Genomic DNA, 23,679 nt, shown 5'->3' with positions numbered 1-23,679 from the left:
AGTTCATAGCGACTGTCACAGTAACAACCCGACCATTAGGTCTTCAGTAAAATGTCGGCTACGACCTAAAGAGCATGAGCGTGCTGACGATAGGGGCGGGCCAGGCTGTGCCGGCTTCTAGGCTGTTCTAGTAACTTCCACACCATATATAAGTGTCGGGAAGGAGAGGAGGCGGTAGGCGCCGCGCGCACGGTGATAGAGAGACGGAATGGCCAAATGGGGACAAGGAGATCCGCGCTGGATCGTGGAGCAGAGGGCCGACGCCACCAATGTCAACAACTGGCACTGGTGAGAGACCATTATATTACCCCGTGTGCCTGGCACCATATAGCAAAATACATTATTAAGCTGTGAGCCTGCAATGGTAATAAGGGCACATTCACACCTCTGCCCATGGCTTGGGCTGTTTTCTGTTCTTCATCTCTGCCCTCTACAATGATCATACTGGCACTGATGCATTGGCACATGCTGGACCCAAGTGGTTCTGCACAGATCCCATTGACTATATGGGTATGCCCAGCATTCTGCCTGAGATGGCACACCGTGCAGGATCTGCCGGAGGCTCCGAATGTGTCACTGTGTTCTGTGCCGCTCTACAAACACAGTACATGTAGAACCCACATGTTCCGAGGGCCCTGGCCCAGTCTAGAAGGGAAGGGGTGACTGTAGAGGTGTTCTGTACACCGGCTGCGGGTTTAGGATGCAGAATTCATGGGGGGAAAATCAGATGCGGATTGTGCTGTGTGAACATAACCCGAAGGGCTCATTCACACGGGTGTATATGTGCTCCGTATTACTCGTGTAATATGGCGTGCTGAATCCACATTGATTTGCATTGGGGTATTGAGGCTTGTTGTGTGTAGTCGTGGTGTTGTGTTTTTTTTTTTGTTTTGTTTTTTTTTTTCCCCCTAAACTTAGAAAATTGATATGAAGGCAAAGGATGTCCTTGCGGGGTTTTTTTTTTTGAGTGCGTGAATAACGCTGTTAATGCGAATTGGAAACAAAATGCTGCGTATTCACTGACAACTGCATATGCCCACTTGAATGGCTATAGAATGTCATTGCTGTGGTCCCTGATTAGCGACTGGTAGTAGGGAGTGACTGTGCAGCAATTTTAAGCAGTGGAAAAGCCCCATTAATCCTTAGCATACGGTAGAGCAGGGTGGTATACAGAGATATAGGGTGGTGCAGCACTGTGGAGAGCTTTACAGAAGAGAATGTTGATTTTGGGCCTCTCACATGAGCTACAAAATGCATGTACCGTGTTTCCCCGAAAATAAGCTCTACCCTGATTTTCAGGGGCAGGGGGAGGTTTGAAATATGTCACCCCTGAAAACTAGCGCTAGCTATGCTAGGTTAAAAAAAAAAACCCTGAAAAAACGCAATGCTTGCCTCGCAGCCGGCGCCTGTGTCCCCAACAATGGTCTCCTTAGTGGTGCGGCGGGCTGCTCTGTAATCCTCCCTGCTGTCATCTCTCTGGTAAACAGGGCTGTGAATTCCCCCGCCTCCAGCAAGTAAGCGCTGTGATTGGATTGAGTGGCAGCCAATCACAGCTGGTGCTCGATTATTCAGTGAATGACATCACAGAATGCCTGTGATCGGTTTGAGTGTCGGCTGTGATTGGCTGGTGCTCGCCCTCGCGCCCCCCTCCCCACGCACACTCTTTCCCACACCCCCTGAAAATAATATACTGCGTTTCTCTTATGGCAAAATTGAACATAAGACAGCACGGTATGTTAGACCTCATTCACACGGGTGACATGGCATCGCTGCAAGAAAATCACAGCAATATCGCATCGCTGTTATGTGCAATATCACTGCGGTTCCTCGCAGTGATACTGCAATTTTTGTAGCACCACATACAATGATTTTCTGGCCAGTGATTGAATAATCGCTGTTTCCTGGAAGCGCTGGCTGTGATTGGCTGACGCTTAACCAATCACAATCCGAGCATAGTCCTTAGCTATTCATTCATGAATAGCTAAGATAGTGCTATTCATGAATGAATAGCTAAACACGATCTGTAATTGGCTGAGCGCTCAGTCAATAGCTAAGCACTAGCTGCTATTGGCTGAGCCCTCAGTCAATCAGCACAGCCCTTCCAGGAGGCGGGGATTTTTAAATCCCCGCCTGCTGAAAGTGCTGGACAGCAGTGCCGGGGAGCCAGCCGGAGGACGCGGTGGAGAGGTGAGTAATTTTATTTATTTTTTTTTTTTCAAATTTTTTTTTGCCACTTTTCAGGGAAGGGCTTATAGTTCAAGCCCTTCCCTGATAATCATACTGCGGGGCTTGCCAGAAAGCACTGCTTTCAATGGGATCGATAGCAGTGCCGATCCCATTGAAAGCAATGGGATATCATTCTGCACTTCTGCCACAGCTGTGGCGGAAGTCCGTGGTATTCTCCCTATGTTTTCAATGCGGCTAGCGCTGCTGCCGCTGGCCCCATTGAAAACACTGGCGATATGCCGGTTGTATTTCGGCGTCTTTCTTGCGCTGCGAGGCGAGAGTTTTCTCGTGCTCTCACAGCGCAGGAAAGAAAATATCGCCAGTGGGTGTCCACCCTAAGTGTGAGTGTCCCCTTAAGGCCGGACTCGCATGAGGGTATAGTCACAGCATATTAGGCACCTAGGTTCTACACCTGTAATATGCTGTACCAATCTCCCATAGGCCCCCATGTTGCTGCTCACGCGAATTGCGCATGAAAAAATGCAGCATATTCTATTTTGGCGTAAAATGTGATTGTTCTCAGTAAGAGAAACCAAGTAATCTTATTGATATGATACATTTTAATGGCTAACAAAAATATATGATGTTACAGCAAGCGTTTGAATCTTATAGAGCCTGAGTAGGTTTGAAAGCTCGCTGTAACATCATGTATTTTTGTTAGCCATGAAAAGGTATCATATCTACAAGATTACTTTGTTCTCAGCAAGAGTCACCATCACATTTTGCTCTACTGGCTAACAGCGTACCAAACATTTGTCTATTTTGGTGTTTATTGCGCGGGCATATATGCCAAGATGCGATGTGCCACTAATCGCCATGCACTAAGTATGCAATTTCATTGCATACTTGTTGTGTATCGCCTCGTACATGGCATGCAGCGAATTGTGTCAATCTGAGCCCATCCTGAAGGCCAGTAATACAGTATACGGAGGAGCAGTATACTATAGTAGTAGCTGTCACATGATTTGAAACTTCAGTAAGAGCGGCTTCTACGGTATGGAGTGTGGAAACTAGATGGTAAGGGGTTACTGAGAGATAACTGACACAGTGATACATTGTAATACTGTACACCTGGCTCCAGGCACTGTTATGTTACATTAGAACGCCATGTACCATTGTGCTATTATATTGCAGTTATAATTTACATCTATGGCCATTGTCACTTGAGCTGTGGTGTCATGGCCCCTGGTTTCCCACTGATGGCATGCACTCTCTTCTGTACATTGTGTGTTCCTATAGGATGGGATGTCTTTATCTCTAGGCCTAGGAGCCTCCCTGCAGTCTGTTGGCATCTGGTTGATGTATAAATAGCCTGCTAGAGGAGGGGCTGTGTCCTATAAATAGCCTGCTAGAGGAGGGGCTGTGTCCTATAAATAGCCTGCTGGAGGAGGGGCTGTGTCCTATAAATAGCTCACCCCACCATGTATGAGGCGCAGGTCACCCGGACACCATGACATCTCCCTGGTACCAGCACAGGGCGCCTGTGTGCGGAGGGGCATGCCATAGACATCTGTGGGAAAAGTCTTCGCCAAACCGCTAGGTAAAGGACATGAAGTCTGGAGAATGACCCCTTCTGTCCCATCCACCCCAAAGTCGTCATGGTGTACCGGGTCCAGCCAGCCTGACTCATCGGCCATGCATGATGTCTCCCAACAATCTTCTACCGCAAACGCTGGCTTGGATCAGCTGAACATCCTGCAGCCATAGAGAGGTAAGTGGCTGCTCTGCTACAAACCTACCATGTGCTGCTTTACCTATAGAGCAACAGAAGATCAGGCAGGCTCTGATCCAAGAAGGACCATGTATGTAATGTCTGCAGCTCGCCTATAACCTGTGGAGGTGGCATCACTGTGCACCCAACATGATGAACAAGACATGCCTTCCATCAGCCGCATGAACCGGGGTCGGCAGTAAGTGGGCTTAGTTTCTGTATGCCTGAAATCTCGTGTGTTGCCGGAGATCTTGCCACCAATAGAAGGATGTGACTGGATGACGGGTAGTTGGGGCTGCACCCGCTAACTTGTTCCAGGGATGTGGGACATCGGTAAATGGGATATTGAAAATCTAGTGCAACATACACTTGCCTCCATTTATTAAGTATTTTGCTTGATTTCTCTATAAAATGGATAATTCATGTATATGGCAGTCAGTTCATATATAAATACAACTTGACAGTTTCATATGGAAGAAGGTGCAGTTGATGCATAAAGTGGCAAATCCAGGTATGCAGTTCAGCACACGATGCATAAATAGACTGAACTGCGTGTTACATGGTATCAGTTCGCTGTATAATTGTGACGGGGTGTAGGAACAGTTTATTTTGAACAAAACAGATAAGATGTGTAAATGGCTATTATAGCCTTTATTTTCCTCTTGGCTCCCGGGGCCCCGCAGCAGTTCCTATTTTGTTCCTGAATCCAGATCTATTTTATTGTATGTAGTCATAAAAACAAACTCGCCTCCTTCAGCGGAAAAAACAGGTTCACCAGCGTAAAAACACGCGGAGCTCTAGACACGCCAGCAGTCCAACCGGTACTTCTAAAAAAAAATACTAGTAATTATTAGGAAATTATAGTACCAGTGTCTCTGGTGGCGCAATGCGCCACACAGCTGTGCTACATGGTACATCCATTATGATCACGCACAGCTCTACTACATCCATCCTGATTCCCACATATTACACACTACTCCATACCAGACACAGTTCTACTACATCCATCTTGATTCTCACACATTACACACACACACAAACATCTCTAGTACATCCTGATACACACACATTACACACAACTCTGCTACATCCATCCTGACCTCGCACAGCACATGACACACACAGCTCTGCTACATTCTGATTCACACACACCGCTCTGCTACATGGTACATCCATTATGATCCCCACACATCACACACAGCTCTACTACATCCATCCTGATCCCACACACAGCACATGATACACACAGTTCTGATTCACAGACATGCAGCTCTGCTACATGGTACTTCATTATGATCCCCACACATCACACATATAGCTCTACTACACACACAGCTCTACTACATCCATCCTGATTCACACACACAACTCTACTACGGAGCGATGACGTCTGCAGGGGCAGAGCATTAGAAGCACTCGCATACTAAGGCCTCGTTCACATGGGTAACAAAGTCGCGTTGCGACAATGCTACAAATCGCATGTATGTGAAGCCCATGCTTTCCTATGGGTTAATTCACACGTGCGATGTTTTGGAGTTTGCGACATCCTTACACAAAAATCTCTCGGGTCCAGCGATTTGCACGTGGCTCTTCAGGTTTTGTAGCCCATGTTTCCCTATGGAGCCTTCCCCTGTTGCATCGCAAGTAAACGTGATTTTCGTGTGATGCCACTTTGGCAGTAGGTTATGGCTTTGACAGTAGGATTGCCTTAGCTGCAGGGGGAAAAAAAAATAAACATCACCTTAGAAGCGCTGTCCAGCTCTGTCGCATCTTCTCCCTGGTCCCTGGCACTATTCTCCATCTCTTCTGGCCAGGGATTGAAAAATCCCCACCTCCTGGAAGCGCTGCCTCTGGCTAAGGGTTAGCCAATCACAGCCAGCGCTTCTAAGAGGCAAGAATTTTTCAATCCCTGGCCAGAAGAGATGGAGAATAGTGCCGGGGACCGGGAGGAAGTTGCAGCAGCCCTGGATATTGCTTCTAAGGTGATATATAGTTATTTTTTTATATTTTTTCCCCCCTGCAGCTAGGGCTTATTTTCAGGGTAGGGGTTATATTTCAAGACACACTCCACTCCCGTAAATCCTCACATGTGGTGCTAAAAGTTGCCTACTTTTGTATAGCCACAAAATTTCAGTATCACCATGAGAAACCGCAGCAATATCGTGCTGACAAGTGGTCATTGGTAGTTTGACTGATTCAAAGTGTTGGCTCTTGCGTGTATTTTCACACGTAAGAGCCAACCCTTTTGTATCACTGTGTGTCCATTCTATTGTAGTATTGTCTCAGTGTTTTTTGCTTTGATGCATTTGTTATATGTAATATCTTGTATCTTTATTTCTATTAAATATTTGATATAGTGATAACCATTAATATATTTCTATCTATAGCTCTGTATCTATCCACCTCTGTAAGAAGTCTGGGCTCACACAAGCTTGTTGCAAAACTCTATATAGTGCAGCGTTTTACTGCTGTATGGCAGCAATAATATTTTATTTTTTCACTGCGCATGACAGCGTATTTCACACCAAAATCTGTATGAAAAACTGCATCAAAATGTGGGTTTTGTTGCAGACTTTCTGCAGCAGAGCATTGTCCAATGCGGATGCTCCGCAGCAAATCCATCCTGTGTGAACACGTCCTTAGGCCGGCTTCACACGGGCGACAAAACTGCGTGAGATTTGTGCATTGTACAACACACAAATATGAACCCCGTTCTCTTGAATGGGGCCATACACATAAGCAATGTGTTCTTGCAGGAAACAAATCGCAGCATGTTCTGTCTTGTGGTTGGCGGCAGCATCGCACCACATGATAGCTGTACGCGATCCGCCACGGCAGAGGATCCCTTCATCCCCGACGTGCTCGGGGGCTGTTTTTGACATGAAAATGCCTCACAGTTTTGGGGAATTCACATGGTGGGGAGTGCGATATGAGGGCGGGATTCACAGCCTCTTATCACACTCGCCCCTGTGACGTTAGCCTTACAATACAGTTACAGCAGAAAATCCACATTTTTTTTTTCTCCCTCTACATGTCCAGTGGTTGCTCTAATTCCATTCACTTTAATAGCTAATTGAGTTTGGTACAGAAAATCCCTGGTTTCATCTCCCAACAGGATGGGGCACCTCCCACCCCTATTTTTGCAGCAGGCTCAATAAGGTGACTGCCAAACAGATGGTTCGGCCATACAGGAGGTGATGGTGACCGTCTTGGGCTTCGTGTTCCCTAGACTTGTAACGTATGCACCCCGACCCTCTGGGGGAGTGTTAAAGGTAAAGCATGGTGGGTGGTAAGGGTCGCATGTAGACTATCTGCAAGTACGCATCCCAGAAGCCATTGCATCAGTCAGTCGTGATACTCTACTATGGCAGGAACCTGACTACAGGCTCCATGTGTGCCCAGTGACAAAGGGGGCCGCACTGATCACTTCTGATGGGGAAAACATTTTGATGTTGTGGAACAAAACTTTTTGCATTTGTATCAAATTTTATGTATCTTCGTGTTATTAAATGTGGGTTATGAGGGTTCCAAATCGGGATGATTTGTAATAACCCTGTTGTGTATAGTGTCATCATATAATTATAGAGGGAGAATATATACAGCATGAGTGGCTCATAGTAATGACCTAATGGCACATATGTACAGTGGCTGCCTTCTTGCCACAACATTTTAAATTTATCGGTCTATCAAAAAAAAATGGTGTTAACCCTTTCCAATCCACTGTCTGTTGTCTAAAGACATTCTGATTGAAGGCTGTACAGCTCCGATGTCGGAAGACGTCCTGCAGGGTATTCTTACTGTATATTACTGGCTGCTCTGTTGTCTGGGGGCCTCTCCTGCATGCCACATACCGCAGTACTGGCTCTAGCCAGCAGATGGCGCCATTGTATAATGGCAGAAAAAGAGAATCCCCCTAGGAAACCCTGAATCCAAAATAGGATTGCAAAGGGTTAAATATATGAATACTGCAAGAATTCCGCAGAAGAAATTATGACGCGTGTTTAACTGCGTCAGGAGATTTACTATGTTAAAAACCAAGGAATCTATATTGCAACTTACCCTACCTTCTGTCAACCACTTTGATGCTGTGGTTACTATCGCCCTAGCTGTTTAACCCATATATGCTGCCGATTGGAGACTTTTCCAGTTCCGGCCATTAGAGTAGAAGCCCAGCTGCTCTTTCTGGCTCAGGTCTCCCATGTCGGGCTGAGCCTGCATGCTGTAGTAAAGCACATTGGCAGGTCTAGAGACTCACTGACGGCTGTAAAAAGGAGTATTCGCGGTCACTACCGGGTTAAAGCACCTGAAGATTTTATTCAAATAGCACTTGTTCAATATGATTAGCTTCCTGTTAACAAGCCTCCATGTAGCTGTGTGCCGTGGGCACATTGGGGTAGGTATCAGTGCCAATCACATGACTGGCTTACCGGGTGGCCACAATATGGCTTTGATTTCACAACAGCCTGGATACACAAAGCAGCCTGAATTCTCCAAACGCGGCCTGTATGCATAGACTGATCAAGCATGAACATCTGCCTGATTTTTGGACCTTGTTAAAAGGGCCGATCAGCTGATGAATGAGCCAACGCTAGTTTGTTGGCTGATCATTTGCTAGCAAGCCCAAAATTGCTCACTGGTCAATGTGAAAAGGGAGATCTACAGCTGGCTCTTTGGTGACGAAGGGCTTATTCACACAGACATATATTTTGCGTGTAAGAAGTAGTACTGAATCCCCATTGACTTGCGTTGTGGATGGATGTGCCCTGCCGATAGGCACTCATTACATCAGGTTACAAAGTGCTCCTTGTATAAAAGGACCCTAGGGTTTTCACTTGGCTGGAGGGACTGACGGGTAACATCTTTCTGCAGGACAGTCTGTCTTGTGGTATCTCCTGAAGGAAATTCTGCATGGCTGCCGATATTGAGAACTGGTCCATGTGTTCTGGGGCTCGCTCTTCAGACTACCCACATAGCATCAGATCAATGCCCGGGGTGCATGTCGTGTTTTACCATGGCACAAGCAAACGCTCCCATGCTGCGATTAGAGTACCATGTTGTATTTGAATGCATTATATCTGGCAATCAGTTTTTAGTATATAAATAAGTGAACCCTCTGGTTTGCTCTGTCTGACTTCTTCTCTTCTTCCCACAGGACGGAACGTGATGCCACAGCCTGGTCCACGGATAAACTGAAAGAGCTGTTCCTGGCGGTCAGTGTGACGGGAGAGGAGGGAAGTTGTGAAGTGACCGAGGTCAGCAAGCTTGATGGAGAAGCCTCAATCAACAATCGCAAAGGAAAACTCATCTTCTTCTATGAGTGGGACATCAAGCTGAACTGGACGGGTGAGTACATCCTGCACAGAGCCGCTGATCTCTGGCGCTCCTCCTCACAGAAGGCGTCACTTATTTAGGGTTCTTGACCCCTCTGGATGGTTCTATTAGATATCTATCAGGAGCTTTGTCTTTGGTCTCAGTTAGCCAATGTATCTACTAACTTGCTGTGTAACTTTCACCTAGAGGCTGTTGTAAATGATCACAACTCGGTGCTGTCTGCCTATTGACACTGATCGTAATTAAGGTGTATTTGCATGTTACGGATTTGTCTGTAGTGAATCCAGTGTATATTTATGATATGAATTAAAGGCGGGCTTCGGTACTAAGGGGTTAAACTCATTCTATTGAAGAACTGTTTACAGATTTGTCAGCAAAGGAAAAAATGAAACCTTTCAAATAAGAGAAACCATATTGTGGTGGTACCGTATCTCTACACTTACAGTAATGGCCCTTTTACACGGGCCAACAGTTGGGGAAGCGACTGCACGAGCGCTGATGTCACCGCTAAGGTTGTTGGCGCTCGCGCAGACCATTTACACAGGCAGACTTTGCCACTGGATTGCTGGCTTCTCGCTCAGTGCTTCACCTCCTACGTGAAGCGCTGACCAGGGAGCGTTTACACGAAACCAGAAGCCTCCAATAGTTTTTATGCTGACTGAAAGTCGGCGGTAATGAACTGCGACCGAATAGTGAGCGTTTTATTTTTATTTTTTTTGCATTTACACTGCACGATTATCGCTCAAGATTTATAGTTTGGACGAATTTTAAGTGATAATCGTCCCCTGCAAATGGCCCATTACTAGTATACTTAACCCCTTAGTGACCAGGCTTTTTTTCCCCATTTTCGTGCGATCTCCCCTCATACATAGACCGCTGATACAGGCCGTCAAAAGGCGTATTGGCAGTCACTAAGGGGTCTAAAGGGGTTGTAAGATCTCCCCATGCAGTAAAATAACCGGTGGTTGGTCCTCCGCTCTGGTCTCCGTAGCTGCAGCCCCGCCTGGTTTATGCGACTTTCCAGGGGCTGCAGCCAATAACAGCTCAGTGATCGATCGCGGGTACCAGGATGTTGGCATGCTCAAGCTGACATGGTAGTTCAGGTAAAATGATTATTTACCCTGCGAGTTACAGAAAGAGGAAGCGGCTTCCATGTTGCAAATTTCTTCTGTAGTGAATTCAGCACGCAGACATTAACCTCATCGGAACTGGGGTCATCTCGAAGAATGCTTATACCTAAATATTCAAAGGGACGCTTTTGTTTTTTTCCCCCTTCATTATGTAACTATTCCTCCAGTGTGTGTAGATAGATGGAATATAATAAAAGTAATACTAACAAATGAAAAATATTTTTGTATGTATTTTTATTTATTTTTTTAAATTGGGTAGTATTACTTTTGCTATATTCTATCTGAAACTCCTGACCTTCTCATCATATGGGTCATGTAGTCTCAATTCTGACCAGCTCAGATTTACGTAGCTTTATGTATTCGCAAACCAGACAGCATAACTGCCATGTGATATTACATGGGGGACACACACTCCTATCACAGTTACTGATGGTCACATAGTTATGGAGATCACGGCTCTTACCCCTGACTGTATACTTAATATTTGTAGCTTATTTAGGTGAATACAGCATGTAATGGAAGGGTTTTCCCTGCAGCAGAGATGGCACACTCACTAGCTGCTCATGTAATGCCATGCTAATGCATCATGGGATTGAAAGTGAAAGGAGAAATCTTGGCATCAAAAAGATGCCTGATAAGTATAAGACAGGGGGTTTCATTGCATGGAAGTAACTGCAATATACATAGGAGACCTCCAGAGTGTGGTAGGCAATCAGGTGAGGGGAGCAGGAATTGGAAAACTTGTTTTTGCTGGAGTGCCCTCTAAAATGTGTCATGCCTTTCAATCTATGGAACTCATCTGACCACACACTATTTGATCACTTAAGGGGCATAAGATATGACTCTTGCCAAATGATGAGCAGTCCGTAAAAGTGTCTAAAATGGTCAATAATCTTTGTAGACCTAAAGCCTGGTTTAGACAGAAACAATTATCGCTCAAAAGATATCTTTTGAGCGACTTTTAAGCAATAATCGTTGTCTGCCTTGACAGTGCCAGTGCAAGGTGATCGCTCAAACGTTGAGCCATCACCTTGCGCTCCGAATGGGCTATACAGAAGACAAGCGGGGGCGCTTGTCTTCTGCATCCAGCTGTTCTCTGCTTAGAGCACCCGGCTGTTATACAACCGAGCGCTCCGAGCGGGGTATGCAGAAGACAGCTGAAGCGCTGTGTTCTTCATACCCCGGCTGTTCACCAAGGTGCTCAGCTGGTATACAGCCGAGCGCTTCGAGCGGGGGATGAAGAACACAGCTGGGGACCGCTGTGTTCTTCATACCCCACCTGTGTTCAGGGAGCAGGATACAGCTGATACTTTTGTTTCAGCTGTATCCATCAGCTGTTTCCCCCTGTGAACTTCTGATAAGGCTGATCAGCGACTGCTTGACGAAGATGTCAGTGCAGTTACACACAACGATTATCCCTCAAAAGACGGCTTTTGAGCGTTAATCATTGTCTTAATAGGCCTTAAGAGTTGGCCCTCATCATTTTTATCTTTGGTTGTTGGCTATGATAACTGCTCATAGTCGTATGTGTTCCCTCTAATTACATGCGATAATCCAGTATCTGTACTGAAGATACGGGGTTTAGTTCACTCAGTAAAGTGCTGCCCTGTCATTTCTATTGTCTAACATTGGCGCTCTGTATGTAATAAGTGAGGTGATGGCTGCCATCTGTGGATCCTGTGGTTGATGGACAATCGCTGGGCACGCATCTTACTGGTCGCCTCGTCAGACATGTTTTATAGCTTTTACGTTTTTTTGTTTTACATCTTTATTTTAACTGTATTACAGGACATTCCAAATCCGGCGTGAAGTACAAGGGCCACGTGGAAATCCCCAACCTCTCCGATGAAAACGACCCCAGTGAGGTGGAGGTAAAGAGTCGCCGTATTGTTTCCGGATTCCTCCTTCAGAGGGCCATGGTCCTATCATCCCTATTATTATAACCTGTCTGAAGGGGGCAGACACCAAAACCCTGTACAGACCTGGAGGCTCTAAGTCTGACACTAGTCTGTTATGGAGGTGAATACAATATCTGACGCCACGTCTTTAGCCTTTACAGATTGGGGAGAGGCTTAGTGTAGGACAGAAAGATGTTATTCCTCTGTGATCGTCCCTTTCGTAGAACGGGTTGTCAGGCGTAGGATGGCTTTACACGGGACAACTACCGTCCAAACATTCGCTCTTTTGAGTGACTTTAGGCAATAGTTGTTTTTGTGTAATCTCAGCCAAGCCAGAGTGGTGAGCGATAATTCCTCCAGTAGTTGGTAATCTCTTCATTTCAACTCTCCTCAAAAAATAGTTGCTGGTTGATTTTTAATGTGACCCTGTAGTTTTGGGACAAAATTCTGTCCCGTGGCAGAAGTGTGGGGGTATATTACCTGCAGTTTTTCTCCGCCATCCCTCCAATCTGCTGATTTTAGGCCGTGTTTTTGGCGGTCCAAGACTGCTGCAGTAATTTTCTAAATAGCTAATGCACACACTGCAGTGCTCCCAGATTGGCCAGTGGCTATCACTTGAGCAGTTCTGACCAATCGGAGCAGGAAGAGTGCATTGATAGTCACTAACATTGCACTGTGGCGATTTGGTAGTCATTAATGGGTTAATAACTAGCCAATAACTTTGCAGGGAAGCGAACAATCGCTCTAAGCACAGTTGTTACAACTCACTGTAGTGACTATTTTCAGCAGCTGTTTAAATGATACTTGTCTCATCTAAAGCCACTCTTAACCCTTTCCAATCCACTGTCTGACGTCTGAAGACATTCGGATTGAAGCCTGTATAGCTCTGATGTCGGAAGACGTCCGGCAGGGTATTCTTACTGTATTTTACTGGCCTCTCTGTTGTCAGGGGCCTCTGCAGCATTTCCCATACCGCAGTACTGGCTCTAGCCAGCTGATGGCGTCATTTTATAATGGCAGAAAGAGAAAGCCCCCTAGGAAACCCTGAATCCAAAACTGGATTGCAAAGTGTTAAGGCCCTTTTAGACACTATTTTTGCTCAAAAATCGCTCAAAGCCATCTTTTGAGCGATTAATCGTTGTGTCTAACTGCACTGACATCATGCGGCTTTCGTTAAGCTGTTGCTGATCACTGATCTTTCGACATGCTGAAGGACAACAATCAGTTATCATGAATTTAAAGCAGAATACAGTTGATAGTATCGTTTCAGCTGCATCCTGCTCACTTGAAGACAGGCGGGGTATGAAGAACAGAGCAGTCCAGCTGTGTTCTTCATACTCCACACGGAGCGCACAGCCGGGCGCTCTGAGCAGAGAACAGCTGGATGCAAAAGACGACAAGCGGCCCCACTTGTCTTCTGCATCCCCCACTTGGAGCGCAAGGTGATTGCTCAACGTTTGAGCGATCACCTTGCGCTGTAAAAAAGCACAACAATTATAGCTCATATTGCTCAGAAAAAAGCTTGAGCGATTAATCGTTGTCTAAGCCAGGCTTTAGAAAACTCCATTTTAGTCACCTGGAAATTGGGGGGGGGGGGGGGGGGGGTTGTCCCTTTTGTGCTGTAGATAAGGGCCCAATGTGCTGTAGCTGTAGGGGACTTCTCATAAATGTGTATTTTTTTATTTTTTTTTTTATAGTTCAGAGTCTATCTGGCAAAGGATGAGCCTGAGACTAGCCTGACGGAGCTGATGAAGAAGAGCGGGGTGCAGCAGTTACGGGAGGTTGTGGTGCAGTACATCTCTTCCCTGAAGACTGGTAGGTAAACTCTGCATTGATCTGCAGGGTTTGAGGGACAATACTTCTCATGATCAGTTGTGGCTGGGCCCCTTCTCATTGCCAAGTTAAACCTGTGGTGTGTAGAGTGATCTCCACATGCTTTGTGCCATAGAGTGTAGAGTATCACCTTTGCTTGGAACGTATGACTGCCGGGAAATGACAGTTTGTGTTTTGCAGAGTTCACTCAAGGAATGATTTTACCTACGGAGAACGGAGTCTCTCACACGGCCGTGCCGGACACAAAGCAGAAAGTAGCTCCTTCATCAGTAAGTCCTTTTTGTGTGTGATCATGAAGCAAAGATCCCCTATTGTGCTGTTGTGGGTGTGCTCTCTCTGAGGGGGTCACTTTAGGGGGAAAGCTCCTGCTATTGCATTAAGTGGCAGCGCTGCCCCTTCTGTGAGCCCTGCTCCTTTCACAGCTCGATTCATGTTGCCATCTATTGGCTAGTGCTTTTTGTGTTTTGCACATTATCTATCTAGATTTGACATTCCACTAATGACGAGGTGTAGGGAATGCACCCCTTCATATTTCTGATCCACCATGTAGTAAATGACATGGCTGCCATTTACTGTCTGTTACTGTCTGTAATCCGTTTTCTGTCATGTTTTCAGACTCGTGATGTCAAGACTGTAACTTGTCAGAGCACAGGAGTGAAGATCCCCACCTGTAAGGTCAGCATGAAGGAGACATTTCTGACCTCCCCTGAGGAGCTGTACAGAGTGCTGACACAACAGGAGGTAATGTATGACCTGGGAGGGGACAGTTCCATTGGAAGGGGTTGAACTTGGTCCTTTATGAGATTTGAGGTACTGATAGAGGCACACTGCTACATGTCTGGTGGGGTTGCGATAAACTGAGGCCCTTCTGGGACAAAGTGTTTGCCACCTATAACTCAATGTGCATAAAATCTGTTAGCAATACCCTGCAGATAGCCCTCCTCTCCATTCTACCGGGCTCAATTAGTGCGCAAAAGGTGTGTGTGTGTGTGTGTGTGTGTGTGTGTGTGTGTGTGTGTGTGTGTGTGTGTGTGTGTGTGTGTGTGTGTGTGTGTGTGTGTGTGTGTGTGTGTGTGTGTGTTATTGTCGAGGTGTCTTGTTTTTCTCTTATATCTGTTTAACATGCTTAGATTGCTTCTATATCGTTTCCATTTTCCTTTTCTTCCTTTTTTTTTCTCTCTTTCCTCCTCTAATGAAAGGGACTTCCATTATATAAATGGTAACACTCACTATGACGCAGACCCCATGTCTATTTTCAGTCAGTTATACGGCAATACAGTAAAAGAATAGTTGATTAGGGGGAGGTGGCCTGGGAATCAATCTTGGGCTGGATGAAACGACTGTTTTACTTTTTTGTTAACAAGAAGACATGCCTAATTGATATACAATGTGAATTGAAGGTCCTGCGAGACCTGTTTCCATTACCTTTTTGTCCTTTTTCTTTCTACCTTTATTGCTATTCTCTAATGGTTGTAAAATATTTTGGAAAATTTAATAAAAAGAGATTAAACATGAGATTTGAGGTACCAGATGATCAGGAAGATTATCCTGACCTGTCTACTAACATTTCTGACGTTCGTCATTTTTACAGTTGGTTCAAGGATTCACGCACGCACCTGCCACAGTAACGGCAGAAAAAGGCGGCAAATTTCAGCTACTGGGAGGCAATGTCAGTGGAGAGTTCATAGAATTGGTGAGTGATTTTTGGGGAGCCCCCAATACCTGCTTCTCTGTGGGGGATGGGATACAGGACAATACTTACCACATCATTTACATTGTAGGAGTTTGAGAAGCGCATCGTACTTTCCTGGAGGTTCAAGACGTGGCCGGCAGGTAAGAGACTCGTGATGCAGATTACAGAAGACTCGTGATGCAGATTGCAGAACACATCGTCTGAGCAAACAAAATTCAGCATTGACGGAAGAAAGTTAATGGGCAGCTGACATCTTAACATGAATGTGGTGGCAGGGAGGCCACCTTGTAATGGTGGTCCTGGATCTGGCATTGCCGTAGACACAGCCAGGACCTGATGAAGATCCCTAAGCTGTCAGTTTTAAATGCCCATTAGGACGTAACTTGTACTATGGGGCAGAAACGAAAATAAACTTGTGGAAATAAAAATACGCAGCACTAACTTTAAATAAGATATTTCATTTAATAAAATCCATACAATATAAAATAACAAAAGTGGAGCCTCCCATGAACCTGTACTATGAAGACACAGAATACACTTGGACCACTCTCACACTTGCCACTTTTTCAACACTTACAACACTGCCATTGATTTCAATGGGGCCTTGCATACCAGCACCGTCTACTCTATTTCAAGTTTTAGAGGTTTTTAACACACCTTATCACAATAATGGGGTGCGTTTAAAAAGTTCTGTCAGACGCTGAACAATGTCTTTAACCCATTCCCGCTGCAGGGTGTAAGTTTACGTCCTGGGAGCGGGGTACTTCCCGCAACAGGACGTAAACTTGCGTCCTGGGGTTAGCACGGGATCACATATGATCCCGTGCTATCCCGCAGCAGGAGCTGGCTGTCAGTCACAGCCGGCGTCCCGCTGCAACAGCAACAAGTAGATCGCGGCAGGGAAAGAGTTCACAGAGGGAGCGGACTCACTTTGTGTCTCCGGCCGGCTCTCGCGATAACATCGCGAGAGCCCGGCCTGTCACCATGCTAACAGGACGCCAGACACTGGCGTCCTGTATTGCCAATGCCTATTATCGCTGTATAAGCAATAAGGCATGGCAGAGCAGTAGCTCTGCCATGCCTTATGACAGCGATCATCAGGGCAGTGGTTAAAGTCCCCCAGGGGGACACACATGTTGTGTAAAAAAAAAAAAAAAAAAAATTAAAAAAAACATTTTTTAATGCTTTTTCTCAGATTAGCATAAAAAAAGTTTAAAAAAAAACCCCACCTGTTTGGTATTGTCGCGTCCGTAACGATGCATACAATAAGCTGCACATGCTTTTGACTGTGCGCGCAAAAAAACCGCTAAAAAACTGAGGCAAAATGCTCATTTTTAGCATTTTGCCTCACTAAAAACGCAATAAGTGATCAAAAAAGCCATATGTACCCCAAAATGGTACCAGTAAAAACTACAGCTCGTCTCGCAAATAATAAGCCCTCATAGAGCTCCGTACATCAAAAAATAAAAAAGTTACAGGACTTTGAATGCAGCGATTTGGAATAGAAAGACTTCCAAAAAAAAGGTTTTTATTGCAGAAAAGTGGGAAAACCTAAAAAAAAGTAAGAATTTTGGAATCGTTGTAACCGTACCGGTCCGCAGAAAAATGGAATGTCTCATTTATGCTGCATGATTAACACTGTAAAAAAAAATCTATGGCAGAATTGATGCGTTTTCACTCCCTGCGATCATAAAAAAATAAATAAATAAAAGTTTTACAATATAGTCTATGTACCCAAAAATGGCACCGATTTAAAAACTACAGTTCGCGACGCAAAAAACAAGCCCTCATACGGCCGCGTCGACGGAAAAATAAAGTTATGGCTTTTGATAAACTGAGAAGAAAATCCGCCAAAAATTGTTGCGTCCTTAAGCCCAAAATAGGCCATGTCATGAAGGGGTTAAAAATGGTGCTCAACATTGCAGTAAAATCCTGCGATTTCAAGCGACGTCTTCTGAATGCATGTGTGAGAGCAGCCTTTAAGAGAGATAAAAAATATATTGCGTACAAATGGGAAATACAACTCGTCTTGCCAAATAAGTATTAATATTTCCACTTGGGGTTTTGTCATAATTAGTGGAAAATAATCGAGGCATGCTGCACTATGTTCTACTGGTAAAATGACACCTTATAGCCAATGGGATCTGTCAGGAGCTGCTGATGGCTCTGGCATGTCTTATTTTTTAATGGACATGTGAGCAGAGCCCAAGACCTCTGATGGGCTGCATCGACTACGACTCTAGAATGCACTATGGCTGCTCCACAGCAATGTCCTCCTCAATATCTACATCCTGTCTGGACTCAACAGTGACAGATGTGTAGATATTGATGTAAGTGGTGGTGATTTCAGCTTTGTACCTGACAGGGGGACATGTTCCAGGATTCAGAACATCCTTCCGGTGAACTTTCTGGTGGTATCAGCATTTTTGTGAATTGGGTCACACTGATCTAGACTCTGCAATGAGTGATTTGTCCTATAAGCTAAGCATGGGCTGTGTCAGTTAGTTGTAAGAGGGGGAAGGACCTACTGGGAAGGTGGTGGAGCTTATGTGACTCTCTTTCTGTCTGCAGGGCACCATGCCACCATCACATTGACCTTCATAGACAAGGGGGGAGAGACTGATCTACAGATGGAGGCACGAGGTGTCCCCCAGAGCGAGGAGCAGCATATGAAGGAAGGCTGGAAGCGATACTACTTTGATGGCATCAAGCAGACCTTTGGATATGGGGCAGCTCTCCTATAATTGGGGTGGTGGGATTTTTTTTAACCATTGTATAAATAAGAATATACTGTCTTGTGGACTGAACATTGTATTTAATGGGGAAGGGGAGGGATGCGGCTCAGGATTGATGTTTGCACTGATGACCAGTTCTTACGTGTCTGATCTGTTGAGCTGCGTATATTGTCACACCAATAAACGTGTAAATTATCAGTTTGCCATGATTATAGAGGGTGTAACGGACAGAGACTGCATGAAGTAGATAGGACATTGTGCCAGTGAGATCTATGGTGAATGTGGATTCTCATTCAGGTCCATTCTAAGTTTTTTTTTTTTTTTTTTTTTGTTTTTTTGTTTTTTTTTGAGACGTCTTGCTGACCCTGCCAATTACTGTTGGTGCAGAACAATGTCCTCGGGTGTGATTTTTAACTCTGCCCGAGGTGTGAGGATCTGATGCGAGTTCCCTAGTTCAGATCCGTGCCCTCTGGGGGTTGCATCCGATTTTTGCACATTTTGTGCTTTACCTTGTTTGGGCCATGGCCGCCCCCGACTGATATCATCCAGGCGCACAGAGCTGCTGACATGTGCCTAAAATATGAAGGGGCGTCTACCTCTTGTACTGGGCACACTGAGAATGCCAGTCCTAATAAATTGTCCCCCATAGTTCCTGGACTTCAGTCATAAGACAGAGTAAAATCTGTGGCTCTAATGTATGAAACAAAGTGGGGCCGATACGCCCATCTCATGACCGGATATTATACAGAATTGTTAGGGACAGCACTCCAGACATGCTACCGTATTTCAACCCATTTTGCACTCGGAATACAAGAGTACGTCCTGGCCTGACCCAAACTCTGAGCACCAAAGGAATGCGGTCAGACCGGGACGCAAAACGGTGGCTGAAATACAGTAGTGTGTAACCAGCTTTAGTACATCAACCTTCCTTTTAATCTAGCATCCTACTCAAATTTCACTGCTTGGCATGAGCAGAAGCCTTGGCAGAGAGAATAAATGAAACGAACGCCAGCATATTTTTTTTGTGACTTTTTATATACTGTTTAATGTCTGATAATCCAGCATCTGGACAAAGAGGCTGATAAGAACTAACACCAGCTCTAAGATTGACTGACAAGTTGCTTGAACAGAATGAAATCTGAATTCGGGCAGCTGGAGCGCCTGGATATTAGAACATATGTGCAAATATCTGGATCTTCCAAAATTATTGCAGGAGCAATGCACTAATTGCTTACCGTATATTGTATTCTTGTATGTAACGGCACTCAGAAGTTGCCGCTGCCTTAAACAGCATGTGCTGCTGCCACATGGCCACCAGGTGGTGCTAAACTACAGTGATTGAAATACAACTTTTAGTACTCTTCACTAATGACATCTGCCATAGTCGAGTAAAACAAGTCTCCTTTCCAGTACAGCAGTGATTGCTGCACCTGCAGAGTAGTACTGACCACAGGGGGGGAGAAGGTAGCACTTCTGTTCAAGCAACTTTACACCCTACAGGAGGAATATTTTCACTTTTTTGTGAGTCTGTGTTATATAAAAATGATGCTAATAAATACATGATCCCGCTATACTGACTGTATATAAGGTCCTTTATCGCACTTATTACATGTGTTGAATAGACTACAATTTTTTTGCGCCATCCTGCATCTTTGTCCTGGAGAAAAGCAAGACAGCTAAAATTCCCGGGCTTCTTGGAGCTGGGTGAGGTATTCCTCTTCATTGGGGTTCTCCAGACAGCCATATCCATTGTTTGGGGGGCGCAGGGGATGAATCCGGCTCCAGTCACCTTTGCATAGAATCCATGGCAGAACATCAGTTTTGTAATGCAGTTCAGGGGAGAACTCCGCACTGATGAGGTTTGGGATCCCAGCCGCCCGGCCACGGGTCACTAGTTTAAGGGAATGATCATAGCAGCAGTGCTGAGCGCCAAGGCTGCTGCTGTCTCTTGAAAGTAAAGAACGCAGACAAAAGCGAGCGCCTGGGTTGTAGATATCCAGTCTTTCCCGCATACCGCTAGCATCACGCCAGCGGAAATTCCGAGCCAACTTCTCATCCCGCAACACCAAGGAACTGTATACCACCTCTGAGGGGTAGTAACACGGGCAACTGGGCAACTCTGTCAGCACCCTCTGCAAATAGTTACTGAGGAAATCGCTCTTACAAGTCAGCCACCGATCACAGCTGTCTTGGGAGGCTAAGGAAGAAAGGAGAAGCAATCTAATACAAGATGTAAGCAAGCAAAGGGAAAAGATGGAAGGTGTGTGAGATAGAGGACACCGAGGTAGAAATGGACAGAGGAAAAGACTGACTGGTATGTAAGAAGAGATGGAAAGTGTGAGGAAGGATGTGAGTGGTGGCAGATGAAGAAAAGGTGAAGAGTGGGGTGGGTTAATGTCACCTGAGGCTTGGGTCGGAGCACTGCTCCTTGCCTTCGTCAGCCACAGAGGTGTGGAATTCTCTGTGTCGTTTTCTCCTGAAAAGGTAAAATAGATAAGCATTTACCCCATTAGACTATGCTATCTCTTGGATATGTGGGCATCTCACCTGGGCATGAAGGAAGGTCACACACACGAGACTCCGTGGCCGTACAGGAATATCCGCAGGAGCGGGTGCGTTTCTGATTAGGGTGGCCACATGTTGCACTACAAGGAGACCAAGAGCTCCAATCCTCATCTTCGTAATCTGCAGAATCCAAATATCTCAGAATTAGAACCCCAGCTGCTGCCCGAGTCACCCTAAAGTGGGAGGGGTGTGTATACATATCTCACAGAAGGGTCACCAGCCTCACCGTAAAGATACTTGTCGGTGATCCAGTTCTCACTGGGTGAGCTGCGGCCGTTGTCTCCTCCGCTGAGGACATTATCATCCCAGTCGTACTGCGATGAGTCCCCTCCGTTCTCTATCCGTACATCACTCGTTGGGGACACCTCTGCATCCGAGAAGTCACTGTATTCCCAGAAGAGCGGCCAGAAGAGCTCATGCTGAGATCTCCACTTTGGATCACTCCACTCCGTGCGAGTGTCCGAGAGATCCAATTCCACTTCTGTCTGAGAACTGGGGTCCACTTCAATGGTCACCTGCAATATGACAGCATCGGATGAGACCGCGTCCTTTGTGCCCCTAGCGCCCCCACACCGAGGATTACCTGGATATTGGGGTTCTCTGAGCTCAGGTTGGCCTGGGACAATCCTCTCAAGACCAGGTGCAACTTAGAAACTTGTGTGGGCACAATATCCGCAGGAGTGGGCAAACCTTCAGCCTCCTGCACTTGGGGCTGCTCGGAAGCTCCTCTCCACTGAGCAGTCACCAAGTTATCCTATCACAAAAACAGCGAAGAAGTTACTGATCTGAAGAGCTGACACTCTAACACAAGCATCATCTACATAGCACGTCCCCCAGTCCACATACATCGCCCCTCGTGCCCAGAGCTGACAATCTACACGGCTCACACCCGCAGCGGACTGTTGGGACTGCGGATCGCACGCGTCGCCCAGTGTCTCCATGCCGCTGACAATTACCGTATTCCCCCGGAGCGCTGCGCCTCTCACCTGGGCGAGTTGTGGGCTCACAGTTGGGGCCCCTGTAGGCAGCTGTGGGCGGAAGTGCAGGAGCAAGAGCAGCAGCGGAAGCCCGTGCATTGTCCGCACAGCCGGCAGGTCACTGCTGCTTCCTGCGGTCACTGCGGGGCTCCAGCACCTCCATCTCCGCCGCTCTCCAGGTCTCCTCCGCTGCTGAGGGCGGGGCTGGGATGGACGTAGAGGTAAGGGGTGTAGTACGGCCGTCCACATGAATGAAGAGGCGGGAAGACGGGAGGAGCCGCTGCTGCTTTATGACGGCGCCTGGGAGGAAATAACGGAGACGGCATTTTACGGCCGGCTCATGGCGGCTCACACTCAGTGGCTTCCCTTGTTTGGTCCCGCAGCGGACAGCACGGAGTACAATGGGAGCCATCCGGCTTCTGGCGTGCGGCATGCTGAGCTCTGTGGTCCGGGGGCTCCTGGGGACCCGAGTGTGACACATGGTGATCAGTGTGGCTGTCCCCAGCAGGGGAAGCCAAGTAATCGTGTAGGACAAAAAGACCTGATGTTACAGCAAGCTTTCCAATTCTGTCTTTCTTTAACCCCTTAATGCTACAGGATGTACCGTTACTGGCTTCCAGCTGTTTTGTAGAGCCAACATCCGCCCACAACAGCTCCGATAAGCCGCGCGGCTCATCAGAGCTGTTTACCCTTTAAATGCCCAGACCAATGTTCGGCTGTCGCCACCCTTCACGATGAGATCTCGGGTTGCTGTGCGGTTGTCGTGGCAGCCAGGGGCATTGTGAAAGACCACAGGGGTGTAGGGCATGGCTTGATAGAATACCTGTCAGACTGCGGTATAATGTAATGCTATGGCATTACATCATACTGCAGGAGCGATCAAAGCATCGCCTGTTCTTGTCTCCTCAAAGCATCGCCTGTTCTTGTCTCCTCAAAGCATCGCCTGTTCTTGTCTCCTCTGGGGACTGAAATAAAAAGTTTAAAAAAAGTTTTACTAATTATTATAAAAAGAAATAAAAGTTAAAAAAACAAAACCCTTTTGTTATATTTATAATAAAAGAAGCTAAATAAAACAAAAATACATATTTAGGCTGGGTTCACACAGGGCGGATTCCCGTCGGAAATCTCGCGGTTTGGCCGCAGCAAAAACCGCGAGATTTCCGCCGGGAGAACCGCCGCGGTTTAAGCCGCGGCGGCTTTGAAGCAGCCCGGCCGCATGCTTTTCCGTTGCGGCCGGCGCTCCCATAGAGGAGAGCGCGGCCGTAACATAAATAAACAAAAAACCGACTGTAAACAGACATGCTCAATCTTTTAAAACCGCGGCTGCGGCGGCTGCAGCCGCGGTTTCGACCGGATTTACCGCAGCGGATTAGCCGTCCCGTGTGGATGAAGTTTCTGAGAAACCTCGTCCACATGGCTGGCTAATCCCGAGATCAGCGGCCGCGGGCGGATCTACTGCGGCAGAACCACGGCAAATCCGCCCTGTGTGAATGCAGCCTTAGTATCGCTGCAGCCATAAAAGCCCGATCTATCAAAGTAACATTATTTACCCCGCATGTGAACGCCATCAGACAGAAAAA

At 46.3% G+C, this 23,679-nt stretch overlaps 2 protein-coding genes across 3 annotated transcripts; one reads left to right on the top strand and one right to left on the bottom strand.

Moving 5' to 3' along the window:
* Positions 1–82: 82 nt before the first annotated feature.
* AHSA1 (activator of HSP90 ATPase activity 1) lies at positions 83–18,755 on the top strand. The gene is made up of 9 exons (XM_066607627.1): positions 83–288; positions 9,090–9,280; positions 12,187–12,269; positions 13,994–14,111; positions 14,310–14,398; positions 14,745–14,870; positions 15,721–15,822; positions 15,911–15,962; positions 18,394–18,755. Exons 1-9 carry the CDS (start codon positions 209–211, stop codon positions 18,564–18,566), a joined length of 1,014 nt encoding a protein of 337 aa, XP_066463724.1. The 5' UTR covers positions 83–208; the 3' UTR covers positions 18,567–18,755.
* An 815-nt stretch (positions 18,756–19,570) lies between these two features.
* On the bottom strand, positions 19,571–22,336 carry ISM2 (isthmin 2). 2 transcript variants are annotated; one of them, XM_066607625.1, is made up of 6 exons: positions 22,079–22,336; positions 21,706–21,876; positions 21,349–21,637; positions 21,105–21,242; positions 20,959–21,033; positions 19,571–20,754 (listed from the first exon to the last, which is right to left on the bottom strand). In XM_066607625.1, the coding sequence occupies exons 1-6, from the start codon at positions 22,196–22,198 to the stop codon at positions 20,234–20,236; spliced, it is 1,314 nt and encodes a 437-aa protein (XP_066463722.1). In that variant the 5' UTR covers positions 22,199–22,336; the 3' UTR covers positions 19,571–20,233. The 2 variants fall into 2 exon arrangements, with proteins under 2 accessions (XP_066463722.1, XP_066463723.1); XM_066607626.1 differs by having other exon boundaries at positions 22,109–22,335.
* Positions 22,337–23,679: the final 1,343 nt, after the last annotated feature.

Source organism: Eleutherodactylus coqui, chromosome 6 (genome assembly GCF_035609145.1).
Source record: "Eleutherodactylus coqui strain aEleCoq1 chromosome 6, aEleCoq1.hap1, whole genome shotgun sequence".
In the NCBI taxonomy this organism is placed as follows: Eukaryota; Metazoa; Chordata; class Amphibia; order Anura; family Eleutherodactylidae; genus Eleutherodactylus; species Eleutherodactylus coqui.
This window is presented reverse-complemented; position numbering and strand designations above follow the sequence as displayed.

Bases quoted from the DNA above. Each gene is read 5' to 3' on its own strand.
- ISM2 (XM_066607625.1), bottom strand. From the start codon at position 22,198: ATGCACGGGCTTCCGCTGCTGCTCTTGCTCCTGCACTTCCGCCCACAG. The intron at 21,243-21,348 runs GTGAGGCTGGTG...TGGATTCTGCAG, and splicing joins CACCGACAAGTATCTTTACG to ATTACGAAGATGAGGATTGG. The intron at 21,034-21,104 runs GTGAGATGCCCA...TTACCTTTTCAG, and splicing joins TGACCTTCCTTCATGCCCAG to GAGAAAACGACACAGAGAAT.
- AHSA1 (XM_066607627.1), top strand. From the start codon at position 209: ATGGCCAAATGGGGACAAGGAGATCCGCGCTGGATCGTGGAGCAGAGG. The intron at 15,823-15,910 runs GTGAGTGATTTT...TTTACATTGTAG, and splicing joins GTGGAGAGTTCATAGAATTG to GAGTTTGAGAAGCGCATCGT. The intron at 15,963-18,393 runs GTAAGAGACTCG...TTCTGTCTGCAG, and splicing joins GTTCAAGACGTGGCCGGCAG to GGCACCATGCCACCATCACA.